The following is a 21,795-nucleotide window of genomic DNA, read 5'->3' as shown; positions in this document are numbered from 1 at the left end:
GGGAACTTAATTGATGTGATCAATTCTAGGAAAGATGGATCTAACCAAAGAACATGCATGCAGGACTTAATGTCACCTGTAGATGGACAATTGATTTAACATCCATTCCTGTCAGAAACCTTTCCTTCAGTAATCGGGAATCATTCTATGATGCTGACATTTGTTAACATTGAGCTAAAAGTTCTTTGGAAACTAGGGATTGTGGGTTGCTGCCATTGACTCGGAGAGATTGCATGTGGGATTCTGTTGACATTTAATTTGATACTACGTTTTTATTTATATCTTACAGGGTGGTAAATGGCCTTCTGTTGACGACTATCTTGGATATATTTTCACTCTCCTGCTTTCTCTCTTGGACAGTTTTAACCTCAAAAGGATATGGAGGAACAGCAGCCAGTACATATAGAAGAGAACAACTTCCCACCAAACTCTGTCACACCCGCTGCATATTTTGTCATTCTTAAGCAGGCTTCTGGCAGTAATGACACTGAACGCAGCATGGTAGTGGCCAAACAAGAACTTGGGGGTATTGGTTGCCATCTGGAAAAAATAAGCAATTTGGTACCAGGGAGAACTGGTTATCCAGTTAAGTGCCATTCTGGGAATGTTTGCATCACCTTGGATAACCAAGATGTGTGGAATCAGTTTTTCAAGCATGGGACAGAGATGATCCTAACGAAACGTGGTAGGCGCATGTTCCCATATTGCAGATTCTGCATCTTTGGTCTGGATCCTTTAAGGAAGTACATCCTGGTAATGGATATTGCTCCCGTTGACAATCATCGTTACAAATGGAATGGCCGTTGGTGGGAAATAAATGGAAAAGCAGACCCACATGTTCTTGGAAGGGTGTACATACATCCCAATTCACCTTCCAGTGGGAGCTACTGGATGAGGCAATCAATATCCTTTCATAAATTGAAACTTACAAACAATACCTTGGACCAAGAAGGTCACATCATCCTTCATTCCATGCACCGGTACTTGCCACGTTTGCATATCATCCCTGCTGACAAGCTAACTGATGTAATTCCCCTCAATGGCCCAAATGTGCACACCTTCACTTTTCCACAGACTGAGTTTGTGGCTGTAACTGCTTATCAGAACATAAAGATCACTCAGTTGAAAATAGATTTCAATCCATTTGCAAAGGGTTTTCGGGATGATGGTCTGAACAGTAAGCCAATGCGAGAGTTGAGGCACCAGGGTGGTGAATCAATGGATGCAGGTTGCAGTGATGATTCTGCTTCTTCAAACAGTATTCTAACTGAATCTAGTGAGCATTTAAGTATTAAGGCTGGGGAAAGATCTGAGACTGAGCACAGAAGAATTTGTTCATCTCCAGACTCTAGTTTTGACGGGGAGTTGTATAATACTGATGAAGAGGAAGATTGCCTGGAAGGTAACAATGCATCAAAAACAAATAAACATAATGCAGGAATGAAATTCATGAAGAAGAGAACAACTGAGAGGTAAGCAATGACTTTGTGGGGAAAAGCCAATAAATCTGCTTTACTCTCTTAATTTAACATGAGCATGTTTCCAATTTAACTGCCATGGTGGCAGAAAATTTACTTCTATATTGGTGATAAAAATCTGTCCCCATAAAACATTATATGTGCTCTTTGGAAAATGACGCTTTCTTGCTACATTAGCTTGGTTAAACGGGAAGTTAAGAATTAAATATACTGCACAGTTAAAACCTCAACTATACCCACCATAATAGAATCATTTTCCATACATTGAAATTGAATTCATTTGTATCTGTTCTTTTATTTGTAAATTGCATATAAGAAGCATTTTGAACCCGTTTAGAACTGTTGGTATCCATTTCCCATTGCAGTTGGTGTCCATTTCCCCAATAGGAAATTAACTGAATATTTCCCATCACAATCCAACCTAATACCTTGTTTCCTTTCCCTTGCTATATTTCCTGCAAATGGTTACATCAAAAGTAGGTATAACTCATTTTAATTCCAAAAATGAATCAAAAGGTTACAATTTACAGTCCTCGCATATCTCTCAAAAGTGAGTTCAATACACTGAATAAAATGAATTAAGTATGTATTAATGGACCCTGGTTATTGTTTGCAAATGCCAAAACAGCGTACATTGTAACTTATTGGAAAAGATCAGTGTCAACAATCCTCTGTTAAGATAAAGATGCTCTTTGAACTGACAGTAGCTCAGATCTATTGATCCATGTCTGACATTCCTATAGATTGTGGTGTCTTGGGACCACTAATGGGGCACAATTAGCCTAATCCATTTGTTGGGGCTGAGGGGTCTGACTGAAAACATGCACATTGCCCCTCCACTCTTTTTCCCTTGAGCTCTCCATCTCCATAAGTTGGCAACATGATTGCTTTAACAAGCATTAACCCAGTTCCCATGGGTCAGTCAGCACATAAGTGCCATGAGTGTGAGGAAGCATGCAGATTGCATTTTAAAGCTTTAATAAGGGGACCGACCATGATAATGAACTGTTCAAGTAAGGAAGCCCCAATTTTCTAATTCATTTTAGTGCAACTTTGGATTTGTTATATATACAGCACCAAATGAGTGCAGCAAAATACATTGAGTGCAGGATATGTGTTTGAATTAATATAATGCAAGCCTTTTTTGAAGAATTATAATACTTAAAGTGCATTAGATACTTTAAAATCATTTACTTTGAGACTTGGTAAGCTGGAGGCTTGCATAGTGGACATGAGGAAAGAATGTGAGGATGAATAACTTTCCACATGTGTTAGATTTTAGTGGCAAAGGGACACTGCAGATCCATTATGCATCGTGATCTTTAAATGCATTTGGAAGATAATTAGCTTCTCTGGTTCAAGCATAGAGCAAATAAGTTGAACTGTGGCAGATTTGGAAATTGATTGCCCTGCTTTGAGATGGGGTACCAGTGCAATTGACCTTATTTATTTTGAAATTCCTGTGTGGTGCTCCCACAGGAGCCATCTGATAAGTTGTAGCTACCAACCTGTATTTGTTGAATGCCTCATGGTGTAAACTACAAGCATAGAGTCACACAGCACGGAACAAAGTCTTTGCCAAGCACATTTTTTACAAGGTGACGTGCGACCAATGAGGTCAGGGGAGTAGATGTTGTCTATGTGGATTTTGGTAAGGCATTTGATAAAGTCCCTCATGGTACGCTTAGTCATAAGAGGACAGAGGGTTATGGTGGAAGGGTGTTTTTTACATAGAGTGGTGGCTGCCTGGTCTGTCGCCTATAACAAAAATCCGTTATGAAGAGGTCACCGTTAAAACGAGGGATACTGTGACCATAAAATACCTTTGAACCTTTGAAGAGTTGGGAAGTCATGTTGCCAGTTTACAGGACTTTGGTTGAACCACAGTTGGAGTGTTGTGAGCAATTCTGGTCGCCCCATTACAGGCAGGCTGTGGAGAGGGTGAAGAAGAGGTTAACCTGAATGAATTAGAGGGTATTAGGTATAAGGTAAGGTTGGGGAAAATGTAATTGTTTTCTCTGGAGCAATGGAGGCAAAGGCCCGACCTGAAGGGAGTATATAAAACTGAGAGACATAGATACGGTAGACAGTCAGAACCTTTTTGGCTCAGTGTGGAAATGATAACACTAGAGGACATAGTTCAAGGTGATGGGGCCAAAATTTAAAGGAGATATACAGGGTTTTTTTTTTAACGAGAGAATGGTTTCTTTAGTCAGAGGGTGGTGAATCTGTGGAATTCTTTGCCACAGAAGGCTGTGGAGGCCGTCAGTGGATATATTTAAGGCAGAGATGGATAGATTCTTGATTAGTACAGGTGCCAGAAGTTGTGGGGAGAAGGCAGGAGAATGGGGTTAGGAGGGAGAGATAGATCAGCCATGATTGAATGATGGAGTAGACTTGATGGGTCGAATGGCCTAATTCTGCTCCTATCACTTATGATCTTATGGTAGGTGCCTGGAATATGATGCTGGGGGTGGTGTTTGAGGTAGATGCAATGATGACATTAAATAAACATTTGGATAGGCATATGGATATGTAGGGTGTGGAGTGATGTGGTTCATATGCAGGCAGAGCAGGTTATTTTAAATTGGCATGTTTGGCATGGACAATGTGAGCCAAAGGGTCTGTTCCCGTGCAGTACTGCTCTATGTTCTGTGAGTGCATCAACCAGTCGTTAACACCAATCTTACATTGATCCCATTTTGTATTCTCTCCACATTCTCATCAACTTCCTCCATATTCTACCACTGGACCCACTCATCCTTACAATAGGGGCAACTTACAGTGGTCAATTAACCTTCCAACTTGCACTTTTTTGAAATGTGAGAGGAAACAGAGTATCCTGAGGAAACCACGCTGTCGCAGGGAGAATGTGCAAACTCAGTGCACATGGGCTTGCAAACTGGAGCTCATCTACTGAAAACTAGTAATGCTGTTGTCACTGTATTTTTACATGTCCATGAGAAATTTGCTATTCCTTGAATTAAACAAAGCTGGAAACAAACCCAGTTCATTATCATTGTGATCAACAGCAGCTAACACTCAGTCACCCTTCCAAAATTACATCTATTGCTTACATTGACAAGTTATTCAGCAGATTAATTTTAATCCAATTCTGGAATGGTACTTGATTATTGAACAAATTATCCCTACAAGAAGAGCAAGTAGCATTAGATTCTGGAAGTCTGAAATATAAACAAGAAATACTTAAAGCTCAGCTGTGAAGGGAGATATTGTTTCATGTTAATGACATTTCATCAGAAATAGGGAAAGTTATAAAACAAGTGTGGTTAAAGTTAGACGAGGGAGTGGTGGTGAAAATAAAGGAATTTCTGATCTGTAATCAAGAGGGGATTAATGATACAAGTGGCAGTGGCTGAGAGAACGTGAAGGATTGTTAATTGCAGCTGACCTTTATGAGGGAATGTAAACAAGGAGGTGAATGAAGACAAAGAGGAAAAATAAACTGCAATTTAAGACACAAAAGTTGCAGATGCTAAAAATGCTCAGTCTGTGGATATAAAAACATGAACCAGGCATGCTGATAACCCATTATCGGAATGGGCCACTCCTTTCCGATGAAGCAGATAGATATCCTCTTGTACTGCTCATTTGGGCAGTGCAGTGTGGTCTGTCCAAAATCAAACCGAGGTTGGGTGACAACTTTGCAGAATATCTTGGTGCAACCCAGTTGACTGTAACTTTAATTGTCATATTTCTTAACATAGGACGTCACTTAATTTTCTGTAATCTGTTTGCCTCTCTCACATGTTAATAAACTCCAGCCTCCTGTGCGATCCACTGATTCTTTTGATCAGTGGGAATTATTTGGATGTTGAATGAAACAAGACTAAGGCAGGGAAATTCACATGGTTGCAGGGAAAATGTGTAAACTCAACCAGACACCGCCAGTGATCAAAGTTTAACCCATGTTACTGGAGCTGTACGGCACCAGTACTAGCTATTGCTCTTTGAAACACCTATAGCCGTCCAACAAGTACTTTGCTATCTCGTTGTTGATGCTGTCATCAAGCAGCCTATGCCTCCACCTCTCTCAGCTGGCACCACCACTGCTTGCATCATTCTCTCTCGGTCTCCAACCTATTATAGAAATTCTCTTTGTTAATCTCCATCTGTCCCATTTATTTTTAACATACAACATTTTAGACTCCTAATTTTTGTAATTCTTATGAAAGGTCATTGACCTAAAATGCCAGCTACCCTTCTCTACCAAGATGTAGCATGACACGCTGAGTAGTTCCAGCAGTTTGTTTTTATTTTAAACAGATACGTAGTCTGGCTCAAATTGAACAGGTTCCGTCAGAAATATTTGACAAATTTTAGTGTAACCTGGATTTTTCTCAGTGTATTTATTTCATAGTTGTACTGATATGTGCTTGAATGTTCTTGACTCTATTTCAGAAGGGCATTGGAAACAAGGAATTGGATTTAAAACAAGCTAACACAGGGCTCTCGCTTAACTTTTCTCCGCTGTTGCCAGCCAGGCAACCTAGGCAGCATTTTAGGTTGCCAAATGACAGTTTAGGTGGTCATTTAAGACGGCTTGCATGACGCGTGCGATAATGTGCTCGGACGAAGTGCGTAGTTACCAGTCAGTATTATGGTCAATGAAGCATTTGCATATTATTTCTGCTTCAAATAAAGTCACAAACTAAACATATTTACCAATCAAGACATGATATATACCACAATGACATGTAGCAAAATGACAATACTGTATCTCATCTCATTTTACATGTTGCATTGACTGCAATTTCTATTATTTCTTTCCAATTCCAAACAAAATTCTGGTTGGATTATTCAGCGTGTGATCAACCTCAGTGAGACCAAGTGCAGGCTTGGCGATCGCTTCGCACAACACCTACACTCAGTTCGCAATAACCAACCTGATCTGCCGGTGGCTCAGCACTTCAATTCCCCCTCCCATTCCCAATCCGGCCTTTCTGTCCTGGGCCTCCTCCATGGCAAGAGTGAGGCCCACCGCAAATTGGAGGAACAGCACCTCATATTTTCTTTGGGCAGTTTACACCCCAGCAGTATGAACATTGGCTTCTCCAATTTCAGGTAGTCCTTGCTTTCGCCCTCCTTCCCCTCCCATTCCCAGCTCTCCCACAGCTTACTGTCCCCGCCTCTTCCTTTCTTTTTCCCGACCCCCCCCCCCACCCCCACCTCTGACATCAGTGAAGAAGGGTCTCGTCCCGAAACGTCGCCTGTTCCTTTGCTCCATAGATGCTGCCTCACCCGCTGATTTCCTCCAGCTTTGTCTACCAACGGGATCCCACCACTGGCCACATCTTCCCATCTCCTCCCCTGTCGGCTTTCCGCAGAGACCGCTCCTTCCGTAACTCCCTGGTCAATTCGTTCGTCCCTTCCCACCCAACCCACCCCCTCTCCTGGCACTTTCTCTTGCAACTGCAGGAAGTGCTACACTTGTCGCTTTACCTCCCCCCCCCCTTCACTCCATTCAAGGACCCAAGCCGTCTTTCCAGGTGCGGCAGAGGTTCACATGCACCTCATCCAATCTCATCTATTGCGTCCGCTGCTCTAGGTGTCAGCTGCTCTACATCGGTGAGACCAAGCATGGGCTTGGCGATCGCTTTGCCCAAAACCTCCGCTCGGTTCGCAATAACCAACCTGATCTCCCGGTGGCTCAGCACTTCAACTCCCCCACCCATTCCGAATCCGACTTTTCTGTCCTGGCCTCCTCCATGGCCAGAGTGAGGCCCACCGTATATTAGAGGAGCAGCTTGGGCAGTTTACATCCCAGCGATATGAAAATTGACCTCTAATTTCAGGTAGTCTCTGCTTTCTCTCCCGCTTCCCAGCTCTCCCTCAGCCCACTGTCTCCGCCTTTTCCTTTCTTCTTCCCATCCCCTGCACCCTCACATCAGTTTGAAGAAGGGTCTCGACCCAAAACGTTGCCTATTTTCTTTGCTCCATAGATGCTGCCTCACCCGCTGAGTTTCTCCAGCATTTTTGTCTCCCCATTCACACAAGTTCTGTTATCCCACTTTCCTCACCCACTCCCTACAAATTAGGGGCAATTTTACAGAGACAAGATTCAGATTCAATTTTAATTGCCATTGTCCGTGTACAGTACCGAGACAATGAAATGCATTTAGCATCTCCCGGGAAGAGCGACATAGCAAATGATTTGAATAAATAATAATAAGTGTCCGGGTGGGTGGTGATTGGCAGTCACCGAGGTACGTTGTTGAGTAGAGTGACAGCCGCCGGGAAGAAGCTGTTCCTCGACCTGCTGGTTCGGCAACAGAGAGACCTGTAGCGCCTCCCGGATGGTAGGAGGGTAAACAGTCCATGGTTGGGGTGAGAGCAGTCCTTGGCGATGCTGAGCGCCCTCCGCAGACAACGCTTGCTTTGGACAGACTCAATGGAAGGGAGCGAGGAACCGGTGATGCGTTGGGCAATTTTCACCACCCTCTGCAATGCCTTCCGGTCGGAGACAGAGCAGTTGCCATACCATACTGTGATGCAGTTGGTAAGGATGCTCTCGATGGTGCAGCGGTAGAAGTTCACCAGGATCTGAGGAGACAGATGGACCTTCTTCAGTCTCCTCAGGAAGAAGAGACGCTGGTGAGCCTTCTTGATCAGAGTTGAGGTATTGTGGGTCCAAGAGAGGTCATCGGAGATGTTGACTTCCCAGGAACCTGAAGCTAGAAACACGTTCCACCTCTGTCCCGTTAATGTGGATGGGGGTGTGCGTGCCGCCTCTGGACTTCCTGAAGTCTACAATGAGCTCCTTGGTCTTCTTGGAGTTAAGGGCCAGGTTGTTGTCAGCGCACCATGTTGCTAAGTGCTGGACCTCCTCCCTGTAGGCCAACTCATCGTTGTTGCTGATGAGGCCAATCACCGTTGTATCATCTGCATACTTGATGATGGTGTTAGTACCATGTACAGGTGTGCAGTCATAGGTGAAGAGGGAGTAGAGGAGGGGGCTCAGCACACAGCCCTGTGGAACGCCGGTGTTCAGGGTGAGGGTTGAAGAGGTGTGCTTGTCTAACCTAACAGACTGGGGTCTGTTGGTTAGAAAGTCCAGTATCCAGTTGCAGAGGGAGGGGTCGATGCCCAGGTTACCGAGTTTGGTGATCAGTTTTGATGGTATAATGGTGTTGAATGCTGAGCTGTAATCGATGAACAGCATTCTTACGTAAGTGTCTCTGTTGTCGAGGTGGGAGAGGGCGGAGTGAAGTGCCGTTGAGATGGCATCCTCCGTACTCCTGTTCTTGCGGTAGGCAAACTGATAGGGATCCAGTGTGGGGGGTAGGCAGCTTTTGAGGTGTGCCAGGACCAGCCTCTCGAAGCACTTGGTGATGATGGGGGTAAGTGCAACTGGGCGGAAGTCGTTGAGGCTTGCCGCAGTGGAGTGTTTTGGCACTGGCACGATGGAGGTGGTTTTAAGGCAAGTGGGGACAACTGCTTGGGCAAGTGACAGGTTGAAGATGTCAGTCCAGACGTCTGTCAGCTGCGCAGCACAGGCCCTGAGCACACGCCCGGGGATGCCGTCAGGGCCAGCAGCTTTACGTGCATTAGTCCTACTCAGTGCCACGTATACGTCGTAGGGGGTGAGTGTGAGGGGTTGGTGATCGGCAGGTAGCACAGCCTTGATGGCTGTCTCTAGATTGTCTCTGTCGAAGCGGCCATAGAAGTGATTAAGCTCCTCAAGGAAGGAGGCGTCGCTGGATGTGGGGGTGGTGTTGGAGGGTCTGTAGTCCGTGATGGCCTGGATGCCTTGCCACATGCGTCGGGGGTCGTAGTTGTTGTTGAAGTGCTCCTCAATCCTGAGCTTATGGCAGTGCTTGGCCTTCCTGATGCCCCTCTTCAGGTTAGCCCTGGATGAACTGTAGGCTCGAGCATCTACCTACAAAGTTAACCTACAAAGCCATTGTATCTTTGGGATGTGGAAGGAAACCTACATGCTTGCAGGGAGAATGTGCAAATTCAACACAGACAGTGCCCGAGGACAGGTTCGAACACCGATCCCTGGCGTGTGAGGCAGCAAGTCCACCAGCTGTGCCAATATATTTTATTTTCCAACACACAAAAAATCATACGTTGACAACTTTGGTTACTAAAAAAAAAGAAACTGTCCATTTTCAGTCTTAAATCTCTTAAGTGATGCATGTCCCCCTTTACAGCTACTGTATGTTTTAATTCAGTTCAAGACTATGTGACAGTGCATTGGCCATAAAGTTGTTGCCTAAAATTGCCAGAGACCCGAAATTGATCCTGAATATGGGTGCTGTCTGTATGGAGTTTGCTCCTTTTCCCTTTGATTGCATGGATTTTCTCCGGGTGCTCTTGTTCCCTTCCACATTCCAAAGGTGTGTCGGAACCTTTTTCAGACCCAACCCAAAACGTAATATTTTCCTTTTGTCCTGAGATTCTGTCTGACCTGTTGAGTTACTCCAGCTTTTTGTGTCATCTTCAGTTCTTTCCTACACACACAATACTATAGAATAGAACTTTATTAATCCCAGGAGGGAAATTGTGTGTGTGTGTATATATATTCATATATAAATATACACTGTTTTGTTTTCTCGTTTATAACATTGTTTACAGAGTACTATGTTTACATATCCTGTTGTGCTGCTGCAAGTAAGGATTTCATTGGGGCATGAGAGAATAAAACACTCTTGACTTACGTCGCTAATGTGTGGGATAGAACTAGTGTACGGGTGATCGATGGTCAGTGTGGACTCGATGGGCCGAAGGGCCTGTTCCCACGCTGTATGTTTAAATTAAACTAAAACACTCCAACCAGAGGAAATCTAAAGAAGGGTCTCTACCCGAAACGTCACCCAGTTTCTTCTATCCAGAGATGCTGTCTGCTCCATGGAGTTCCGCCGCACAATTAAAGCATGTAATAGTCTTCACCCTACTATAGGTACCCAATTTAAGGTAGCTCTTTTTTTCCCCAAGAACCCTTTTTTGTTTAATTCAAGACAGGAGTCAAGAGAGTTTTATTGTCATGTGTCCAAGATAGGACAATGAAATTCTTGCTTGCTGCAGCACAACAGAATATGTAAACATAATACAGAACAGGAGATAAAAGTTCACTGTGTCCATAGACTATATATACACAATAAATAAACAGATAAAATGCAATAGGCTGTTATTTTTCAGAGTTTGGTGGTGGTGTTTAAATTCTGTTTAGATTCCATTTCGAATATTTTTGGAAGACCAAGGAACCCAGCTCGAGGGAGTGATTCTGCGTTGGCTTTCAGCGGTCGCGGCGAGTGGACAGCAATGGCAGCCAGATCTCCCAACCTGCAAAGGGAGGGAGAAAGTGGCCAACGCCGACCAGTTGCAGTGGCAGCGCGCATGTTCACGGCGGCACATGCGCACAGCCACGGCCGACGATGTGCTGGCCAAAGATCCTCGCTATAGGATCTTTAGTGCTGGCCGTGGTTGTGCGTATGTGCAAGGCGGCCGGCCGTGCCGGCGGACGAGGAGCGGGCGGAGACCCGAGACATGGACAGCGGGCGGAGACTCGAGACATGGACACGGATAGCGGGCAGAGAGGGAGAGAAAGATAGAGAGGGGGCCCGCTCAGAATTAAGCGATATGTGTCCCGGGTCCCAAAACTATGTTTGTAAAGTGTATAGATTAAGGAGGAAGCTACAGGCTACATTCTGTCCATCCAGATTCACACTTTGTTTGTATTTATCTCAATGTTCCTCTGAGATAGTAGATAATCGTATTTTCTGTCTTGTGTTGCCCATCACTGTCGGTTTTGTTGGTTGTCTGCTTTCTTGTTATTTTTCCCTCATCCATTTTATCCGTGTTCCTTTTGTATTGCATTGCAAGATATTTAATTATCCTTTGTCATACAATTGTATGTATGATTGCTATCATTTTTAGCTGTGAGATGTATTAGTGATTGCAGCATTTTGAATGATCTGTCATTGCGGTACCTGTCGGAAAGTAAAATTAGAAGCATAACCCCAGGCTCGTTATTAAGGGTGTGAATAAAAGCAGAGAAAGAATTGAAAGGTCCGGTCTGAAGAAAACTGAGAGAAAGGAATATTAGCCAGAATATTGGGAAGAGTAGAATAAGGAAGTTATGCGGCAGGGATAATGAAATAAAAAAACATATTTTGGAAGAATTCTGTTGGTCAGGCAGCATCTGTGGTGGGAATAGACAGCCAATGTTTTGGGTTGGGACCCTTCTTCAGAAGTCTGAAGAAGGGCCCTGACCCAAAATGTCATCTGTCCATTCCCTCCACAGATGCTACCTGATCTGCAAGTTCCTCCAGCACTTTGTGTTTTGCTCAGAATTGCAGCACCTACATTTTCTTGTGTATCTATAGTTAATGAAAGGTTGGATAGAACAATGGACGATAGAAAACATTGGTTGCACAAGGAAGAGGAGCAAATGTATGGTTTGGAGTTGAGAAAATCAGAAAGGCCTTTGGATTAGGTGCGGGGTAAGGTTAGGAACAACAGAATTTGACTGCAAGTTTTTAAATTCAGTATAATAGAGCAAGGAAACAAAAAATAAATGGAGGAAAATATGTATGAATTTGATAACTGGGATATTGCACGATCTTCCTATTAATTCTCTTCTCACAATCAGACGAATTGGAGATACCATTAAGATACTTGAATATCATTGCCATCTAGTGACCATATTTTACATTGTGACAAACAGAATTTCATTTGGAAAATCCTATAATTATTTCACTTCAATATAGTAAATGACATAAGCATGGAAAAATAATGGCAGGAAAATTTTCAAGGGCTTAAAATGTGCATCATTTACAATATTTCACTTTTACTGAAGTATAAAACAAATGTTAGAAATTAGATCTACTGGTAAATGATGATATGATTGTAAAACATTTTGGTTTATGTTTGAAAGTGAAGAACACACAGAGAATCTTATCTCTTCATACTCTTAAAATACTCTTCATACGTTCTAAGTAATTTCCAGAATTTTGGTGTTTTTATACCCAAAGGGGAAGAAGAATAAAGTTATTTTAAGAGCGCTTGGGAATCAAATAACTGGATTTAAAGATCCAGTAGTTGTGGTCCATGTGGGTACGAATAACGTAGGTGTAACAAGGTACGAGGTTCTGTTGAGGAACTTTGAGCACCTAGGGACTAAATTAAAAAGAAGAACCAAAATGGTAATAATCTCTGGATTGTTACCTAAGCCACGAACAAATTGGGATATGGTTGAGAAGATTAAAGAGTTGAACGTGTGGCTCAAAGATTGGTGTGGAAAAAGTAGATTTGAATTTCTGGGACATAAGCACCCGATTTGGGGAAGGAGGGAGCTGTTCCGACGGGACTGACTCCTGCTGGGACCAGGGTCCTGGCAAACCGCATAACCAGGACCATAGATGGGGCTTTAAACCAAAGATCTTAGAGCGGAGCAAGCTGGTTCACTCAGCGGAAAAAGCCGTAGTAGCTGATGGGTAACCTTCAGCGACATTCCCGTAACCGGCTTCAGTCATGGCGGCGTCATCTACAAGCAGAACGTACTGCTCCGCTATAATTGCAGAGTTCACACTTTAATTATTTTTTAAAAATGTATAAGCGCTCTAACAATAGTAAAAAAGACTGCAGTAATTAAAACTCTCGGAATTACTTTGGAGGCACCTCTGCGATTCATCTCCTGTACACTACACCCCCCCCCCCCCCCCCCCTGAATATTTTATCTGGGGTTTTAGACTGAGCTAATCTTGCAGAGGGTTGACGGGTTTTCCTTGCTAAAGGATTACATGTGACCCTAACAACCTCAAATCCTCTGTACGCTGGATCAGACATAACTCGGGGCAGTTCTTCGATCTTCACGTTGATGCCAAGGATAGACACGAAAAGCTGTAGTAACTCGGCGGGTCAGAAGAAGGGTCTCGACCCGAAACGTTGCCTGTTTCTTTTCTCCAGAGATGCTGTCTGACCCACTGAGTTACTCTAGCTTTTTGTGTGTATCTTCGGTTTAAACCAGCTTCTGCAGTTCCTTCCTACACCTTAATGTCAATACGTTTCAGAATTTATTGAGTGCAATGTTATCTATTCCCATTTTTTGTATCAAAGCTTCTCAGTTGCAGACAATTTTGCAAAATTTCAGGCTACCATCGTGTTGTGAGCCTATGACTACTTTATACATGTCCGATCCATGTACCTGTCTAAATGTTTCTTAAAAGTTACGATATGCAAAAAAGATTGGCGACCCCTGAACTAAATCAAACTCTAGATCCTGTCCCGCCAGCCTTTGTGTTCATTGATATTTTACTCACAATATTGGGATTTTGTAGAGAGAGAGAGAGAGAGAGAGATATGTTGAATGATAATAAATGATATATATAATAATATATATATATATATATATATATATATATATATATATATATATATATATATATATATATATATACACACATACATACATACATACATACATATGCATATGCATACAAGCAGTTGTGAACAATGGGATTAGATGAATTACAGAGTGCAAGTTTAATACAAAAATCAATTCACACACAGGACATGAGCCATTTAAAAAGAAAATGTAAAAAACATTGAAAACATTTAAAAACACGCAAACTGTTCTCCCGCAACGCTGATTACACAAGTCGGGTCGGGATTACTGAAATGGCGGAAGTTACGCTCCGTTGTGTACTACACGTCAGTCCATTGGATTTTGCAGGAGTGGACCATCTTGCTCCGCTCCAAGATCTTTGCTTTAAACTAAATAGTGAAGGGGGTGTGGTCAACAACCTGGAAATATATGGATGAAGTTAAAAGGAAAGAGAGTGCAGGAGAGGTTACTGAAGTCTCCAGGATAGAAAGTTTAAGAGGTAAGAGACTAAGGTCAGGTAAAATCTGGACTAATGTGGGTAGAGGGGTGGTGAATACTGAACTATAGGTGTTATATTTGAAGTAAGCAGAACAAAGTGGGTGAGCTTATAGGGCAGTTATAAATTGGTTGGTACGATGTTGTGGGCATTATGGAGATGTGGCTGGAGCTGTGTGTTGAATAACCACAGTTACACGTCATATCGAAAAGACATGGTTGGCAGAAGGGGTGGGGTAAATCTGCTGGTAAGGAATGATATTCGGTCCTCAGCAAGTGACATAGGATCAGAAGATGTACAATCCTCGTGGGTAGAGCTGAGAAACTGCAAGGGTAAAAATACCCTGATGGGAGTTGTTTCCAAGCCTTCCAAAAAGTAGCCAGGATATAAGGTACAAATTATATCAAGAGATAGAATTGGTATGTAAGAAAAGCAATGTTACAGTGGTCATGGGGGGGGGTTCAATATGCAATATGGATAAGAGGGAATTTGTACAGTGCCTACAAGATGGCTTCTTAGAGCAGCTTGTATTTGCTCCTCTTTGGTCCTCTTTGAAACCTACCAAATAGTGAAAAGCCTGGATAGAGTTGAAGTGGAGAGGATGTTTCCACTGGTGGGAGAGTCTAGGACCAGAGGCCATAGCCTCAGAATTAAAGGATGTACCTCTTGAAAGTAGATGAGAAGGAATTTCTTTAGTTGGAGCGTGGTGAATCTGGAATTCATTGCCACAGAAGGCTGTGGAGGCCGTTGATGGATATTTTTACAGCGAAGATTGACAGATTCTTGATTAGTAACAGTGTTAGGGGTTATGGGGAGAAGGCAAGAGAATGGGGCTGAGAGGGAAAGATAGATCCGCCATGATTGAATGCCGGAATAGACTTGATGGGCCGATTGCCCTAATTCCTCTCCTGTGACTTATGAACTATTCTTGCTGTATAATGGAGTGCAACTCTTGTACTCAGTGCACCATCCAATGAAGGCAAGCATGTCAAGGTGTTCAATACCGTGTCTGCCCAGTTGCCACTTTCAGGGGACTATGTACTTGTGCCCCAAGGTCTCCGTGCTACAATGCATGTTATTCACTATATATGATCTATGTCCTGCCATTCACAGTATACAGTGCATTCAGAAAGTATTCAGACCCCTTCACATTTTCCAGATTCCAGAAAGTAGAAAATCTCTGCCTGAACCACAGCAATTTCTTATTTCCAACAATGTCCTAGGTTGCACTTGGTCAGACACTGGGGATTTATCCATCTTTATGCGCTTCAACATCGCCAGGCCCATCTCTTCTGTAGTGTTGTTATGTTCCAGAACATCACTATTATTTTTCTCAAATTTTTTAGTTTATACATTCCCTTTTTCAATCCAGTAAAATTTCTCATAGTGCGTCATGTTCTGTTAATTTGAATGTGTTATGCAATGCTTCATTGGTTGAATTAGAATTTATATTTGTAATGGATTTTTGACCATACTTCATTTTCAGTGTGTATTTTGCTTCAGTCCTTTGTTTTTATTTCTCTGCAGCATCTTGAAATGCCTCCCGAATATTTATTCAACAAATCCAACCAGCGTTGCATCATCTGAATACCATGAAGAGCCGTTTAAAATTATTGTCAAGGAAGAGCCTCCAGATGACTTTGAAGATAACCATGTAGCAAACCCAGTAATCCTTGATTGTGATGGACTAAAATGTAAAGATGAGAAGGAATTTTTAGATTCAGAAGGATGGGATGGTGAAACTAATTGTGATTTACAAAATAAAACTATGACCAAAAGCTCCACAAATGAAGTGGCTACAACTTCATCTGCAGTTACCAAGCAGCCACTAATCAGTCCCATAGCAGTAACTAAAGCAAAAATGCTGAGTGTGGAAAGTACCAAAGTGCCTGTAGTTTACTTGGAGCCGTGTACTTTTACAAATGGCACCATCAAAATATCTGAACTGCCACAAAAGCTACTGTCTTCTTGTCGGAGGAAAGGGGGACCTATACCAACAGCTCTCCAGTCCCCTAATTCTACAAAAAAACCTACCGATTCGTCTAGCTCTGCTGAAAATTCTCAAGTGGAGAATGTAGATTCAAAATCCGTATGCTCCGGGCCCAAAGAGAGTAGCCCTGCATCAGAAAAAAACGTGAATAAAACCAGTACTTCCACAGTTTCAAATAATCCAACAGCATCACCTGGTACGCCCCCTGAGAAAACCTCTGGAGAAGGTTTCAGATTTCGTAAGATAAAATATACAGAAAAGGCATTAAATTCTGGGATCTGGAGAACTCCAAGCAGGATATTTCGTGATTCTGCTGAGAACTCACCCGAGTTATCTGTTTGTTCTAAATCTGCACGTTTGAATACCAAGACATTCAGTTCTGGGATCTGGAGACCTCCAGATGGTGGGACTGACTCGATTGGCCAAACTTCTGCACCCCACATTGAAAGCAAGTCTTCAGGCGTGTCGGAGCAGCATGCTACAGTGGGTTCTTATACGCGAGGTCGAAGAAAAAAACTGTGTTTGTCTGCAGAACCGTCTCAATCTGCCTTGAGGTCTTCTCATGCTTCCTCTGAACGTCTGGAACGTGAAGAAACGTTTCATGATGCCAGTCCAGACCTGGACAATGTGGAGGGTGTTACCTTTGTTTCATATGCATCACAGGTGAGACTACTTGATTATGTAACATTGTATTGGGATATGTATCTCATTTAATGATTTGTTTTGTGTCTTTAGAATGACGTATGAAGCAGATTCTCACAAAGCAGGGGTTTATTATACATAAAGCCCGTAGAAAATATAGAATGGAAAAATGTTATAATTTAATATAAAACATTTTGTGCCCTTGGACAAACGTAATATTGTAATCTTAATGCAAAAACAAAATAGTAAATATCCTGGAAATCTACAACAAAAATCGAAAATGACAGAATTATTTAGCGGATCCCGTGCATTTTTGTAGAGAAATTAAATTAACATTTCAGATAAATGATCAATCAGAGGATCAGAGTTGTAACAGCTTTCATGGGAATGTGATTAACAAAACAAAGGGATGAACAAAAGTGATTAACAAAATACAGGTGCAAAGTTGTAAATGGGTAAAAAATATTGAGAGGAGTTTAAAATGACAAAATTAGCAACTGTTAATTTAATAATAGTCATACAGCATTGATCAATAATTTAATAATAGTCATACAGCATGGAAAACAGCAGGCCCTTTGGCCAAACTTGTTCAAGATGCCCCATTTACACCAGTTCCACCTGCCTGTGCTTGGCCCATATCCCTCTAACTCCTTCCTATTCATATATAAATCTGGAAACTCACAAAAATGCCTTATCAAAAGTTACAATTACTTAAAGCTCAATGGCATGAAGGTAAGAAGCAAAACACAGGTTAGAGTGAAGCTTAGGATTTTTCTGCAATTTCAGAGAGGTGTTTCAATCTGTTTGGCTCCCCATTCTAAAGGAGATCAGAATTTGTAATTGGCAGTTTATCAATCGGGTAATTATAATGGGGTGTTCTAATTTACTAGATTAATGTGCACGCATGTGGTCTAAATTGATCATTGTCCACTAGAAGTAAAATAACATTAGCAAATTTGCAGATTTAAAGTAACATTAGCAAATTAAAGGATTAAAAGTCACATTAGCAAATTTGCAGATGACACAAAGCTGGGTGGCAGTGTGAACTGTGAGGAGGATGCTATGATGATGCAGGGTGGCTTGGACAGGTTGGGTGAGTGGACAGATGCATGGCAGGCAATTTAATGTGGATAAATGTGAGGTTATCCACTTTGGTGACAAAAACAGATTATTATCAGAATTGGGAAGTTGGGAAAAGGGGAAGTACAGCGAGATCTTGGGTCCTTGTTCATCAGTCACTGAAAGTAAGCATGCAGGTACAGCAGGCAGTGAAGAAAGCGAAGGGCGTGTTGGCCTTCATAACAAAAAAAGTATAGGAGCAAAGAGGTCCTTCTGCAGTTATACAGGGCCCCGAGTGAGACCACACCTGGAGTATTGTGTGCAGTTTTGGTCTCCAAATTTGAGGAAGGACATTCTTGCTATTGAGGAAGTGCAGTGTAGGTTCACAAGGTTAATTCCCAGGGTGGCGGGACTGTCATTGGTTGATAGAATGGAGCGGCTGGGCTTGTATTGTCTGGAATTTAGAAGGATGAGAGGGGATCCTATTGAAACATATAAGATTATTAAATGGTTTGGACTCGCTAGAGGCAGGAAACAGGTTCCTGATGTTGGGAGAGTCCAGAACCAGGGGCCACAATTTAAGAATAAGGGGTAAGCCATTTAGAACGGAGATGAGAAAAAACTTTTTCACACAAGAGTTGTGAATCTGGAATTCTCTGCCTCGGAAGGCAGTGGAGGCCAATTCTCTGGAGGCTTTCAAGAGAGATAGATAGATCTCTTAAAGATAGAGTAGTGAAGGGATATGGGAGAAGGCAGCAACGGGGTACTGATTGTGGATGATCAACCGTGACCACAGTGAATGGCGGTGATGGCTCGTAGAGCTGAATGACCTACTCCTGCACCTATTATCTAAGAAAGTTGAGGTTCTTTTTTAGCTCTAGAGCTCATCAACTGTACGGTTTGTTTCACCTGGCTGCACCTCTTGTCAAAATAAAAGGTACCTAGGAATATTTTCTCATCCTCCTAAAAATACACACTCTTATGGCCCACCAAGTTGCTTTTGAATCCGTGTCTAATGATCTCTGATTAAATTAATTGGCATGCCACTCAAGATCAGCCATGATCACATTGAATGGCGGTGCTGGCCCGAAGGGCCGAATGGCCTACTCCTGCACCTATTGTCTATTTTCCAAGACCATGCAAGCTTTCTGTAATGTAGGAACCTTAAGCTTGTAATGTAGAAATCTGGCAACAGAATTTGTATCGGTGGTGTCACTTCAGGAACAACTGACTTAAGACACATGGGGACAACTGTCCTGTTTGTATTTTTTTCCCCAATGAGCCCAAAGGATCTCTTTGTAAATGTGAGAGGGTATGGAATCATTGTGGATTGAAGAGTCAGTATTGATTCATCTCAAGAATTGCATTTAAGCCCTCTGTCTTCTGATTCTTAAAGCAAAAATATTCCCATGTGCCAAGAATAGCATCCAAGTATACTTTTCTTGTTAGTAAACACTCTAGGTACGTAATCTACCTTTCCCTGGGCAGGCCATTTATGGAGTGGTTATGTGGATTTGCAAAGATTGTAGGTGATGATCTGCAGCCATATGATGTTTCTTGCTCCTTTGAGTCACAATTGGTATTCCTTGTTCTGAGTCCGGTGCCCTCCAAAATGTTTGGAGCAAAGACCCATAATTTATTTATTTGCCTCTGTACACCACAATTTGAGATATGTAATAGAAAAAATCACATGGTTAAAGTGCACATTGTCAGATTTTAATAAAGGCCATTTTTTTTAATTTTGGTTTCACCATGTAGAAATTACAACAGTGTTTATACAGAGTACCCTCATTTCAGGGCACCATAATGTTTGGGACACATCAATGTCATATAAATGAAAGTAGTCATGTTTAGTATTATGTTGCATATCCTTTGCATGCAATGACTGCTTGAAGTCTGCGATTCATGGACATCACCAATTGCTGCCTGTCTTCTCTGATGATTCTCTGCCAGGCCTGTATTGCAGCCATCTTTAGCTTATGGTAAACACAAAATGCTGGTGCAACTCAGCGGATGAGGCAGCATCTGTGGAGAGAAGGAATTTGCGACATTTCGGGTCGAGATTCTTCTCAACCCGAAATGTCACCAATTCCTTCTCTCCATAGATGCTGCCTCACCCGCTGAGTTACTCCAGCATTTAGTGTCTACCTTCGATTTAACCAACATTTGTGGTTCTTTCTTAAACATCTTTAGCTTATACTTGTTTTGGGGGCTAGTCCCTTTCAGTTTTCTCTTCAGCATATAAAAGGCATGCTCAATTGGGTTCAGATCGGGTGATTGACTTGGCTACTCAAGAATTGACCATTTTTTAGCTATGAAAAACTATTTTGTAGCTTTAAGAGTATGTTTGGGATCATTGTCTTGCTGTAGAATGAACCGCCGGCCAACGTGTTTTGAGACATTTGTTTGAACTTGAGCAGATAGGCTGAGTCTACACCAGCATTCATTATGCTACTACCATCAGCAGTTGTATCATCAACTTAAGCCAGTACCTTCAGCAGCCATACAAGCCGAGGCCATAACACTCCCACCACCGTGTTTCACAGATCTTGGGCAGTTCCTTCTCTCCTCCATACTTTGCTTTTGCCATCACTCTGATATAAGTTAATCTTCGTCTCATCTGTCTACAAGACCTTTTTCCAGAACTGTGGTTGCTCTTTTGAGTTCTTCTTGGCAAACTGTAACCTGGCCATCTATATTTGCAGATAACCAGTGGTTTGCATCTTGCCTGTATTTCTGTTCATGAACCTTTCAGCGGACAGTAGTAGTAGCCCCCCCCCTCGGTCATGACTGACCATGGGTGATGCATCCTAGTTGGCAGGTGATGTGTGGTCAGATGCAAGGCTGGGTGATGTCACATGGAGGACAGGCTTTTGCCCATGCAGCACATCCCCCCCTCTCCACGTCGCTGATCAATCACAAGGAAGAGCAGGGCAATTACAGTTTGGCACCAGCATCATCTCAGGAACTGCCATAGCGAGGTTGTAGACAACAACAAACTGCCTTAGGGTCTCCGACTCCGGATTTTCTTGAGGTTTACTCCAGGAGCCTTTTCCATGACTGGATATGGCCACAAGGCAGTGGAGGTTTTAAATCAGAGTTTTCCCTCTCCTGATGGACTGCCTTCCCAGGCTGACGAGGCCCATCTGCGGACAGTAGTCAGTGACAAATCCACACCTTACTCCTGAAGAGTGTTTCTGATCTGTCAGACAGGTGTTTGGGGATTTTTCTTTATTATAAGAGAGAATTCTTCTGTCGTCAGCTGTGGAGGTCTTCCTCGGCCTGCCAGTCCCTTTGCAATTAGTAAGCTGACCAGTGCTCTCTTTCTTCTTAATGATGTTCCAAACAGTTGACTTTAGTAAGCCTAAGGTTTTTGTTGATGCCTCTGTAACAATTGTATTCTTGTTTCTTAGTCTCATAATGGCTTCTTTGACTTTCATTGGCACAACTTTTGGTCCTCATGTTGTTAAACAGCAATAAAAGTTTCCATAGGTGATAGAAAGACTGGAGGAAAGACTGTGCTGAGAGCTCTCTTATACCTGCATTAAGAAGGCAATTAAACACACCTGAACAATTACAAACACCTGTGAAGCCATGTGTCCCAAACATTATGGTGCCCTGAAATGGGGGGTCTTTGTATAAACACAGCTGTAATTTCTACATGGTGAAACCAAAATGTATAAAAATGGCCTTTAATAAAATCTGACAATGTGCACTTTAACCACATGTGATTTTTTTTCTATTACAAATTTCAAATTGTGGAGTACCGAGGCAAATA

At 42.5% G+C, this 21,795-nt stretch overlaps 1 protein-coding gene across 7 annotated transcripts in view; it reads left to right on the top strand.

Annotated features, from left to right (window-relative positions):
- Positions 1 to 21,795, top strand: part of mgaa (MAX dimerization protein MGA a) — a 114,756-nt gene that overhangs the window by 6,071 nt on the left and 86,890 nt on the right. For all 7 annotated transcript variants that reach the window (XM_055640990.1, XM_055640991.1, XM_055640989.1 and 4 more), the window contains exons 2-3: positions 290 to 1,472; positions 15,854 to 16,979. In XM_055640990.1, the coding sequence (XP_055496965.1) occupies positions 379 to 1,472; positions 15,854 to 16,979 (2,220 nt within the window). In that variant the 5' untranslated portion in view covers positions 290 to 378. The remainder of the gene's footprint in view (positions 1 to 289; positions 1,473 to 15,853; positions 16,980 to 21,795) is intronic.

This window comes from Leucoraja erinacea, chromosome 9 (assembly GCF_028641065.1).
Source record: "Leucoraja erinacea ecotype New England chromosome 9, Leri_hhj_1, whole genome shotgun sequence".
Lineage (NCBI taxonomy): Eukaryota > Metazoa > Chordata > Chondrichthyes > Rajiformes > Rajidae > Leucoraja > Leucoraja erinaceus.
The sequence above is the reverse complement of the archived record's forward strand: the minus strand, read 5'-3'. Positions and strand labels throughout refer to the sequence as shown.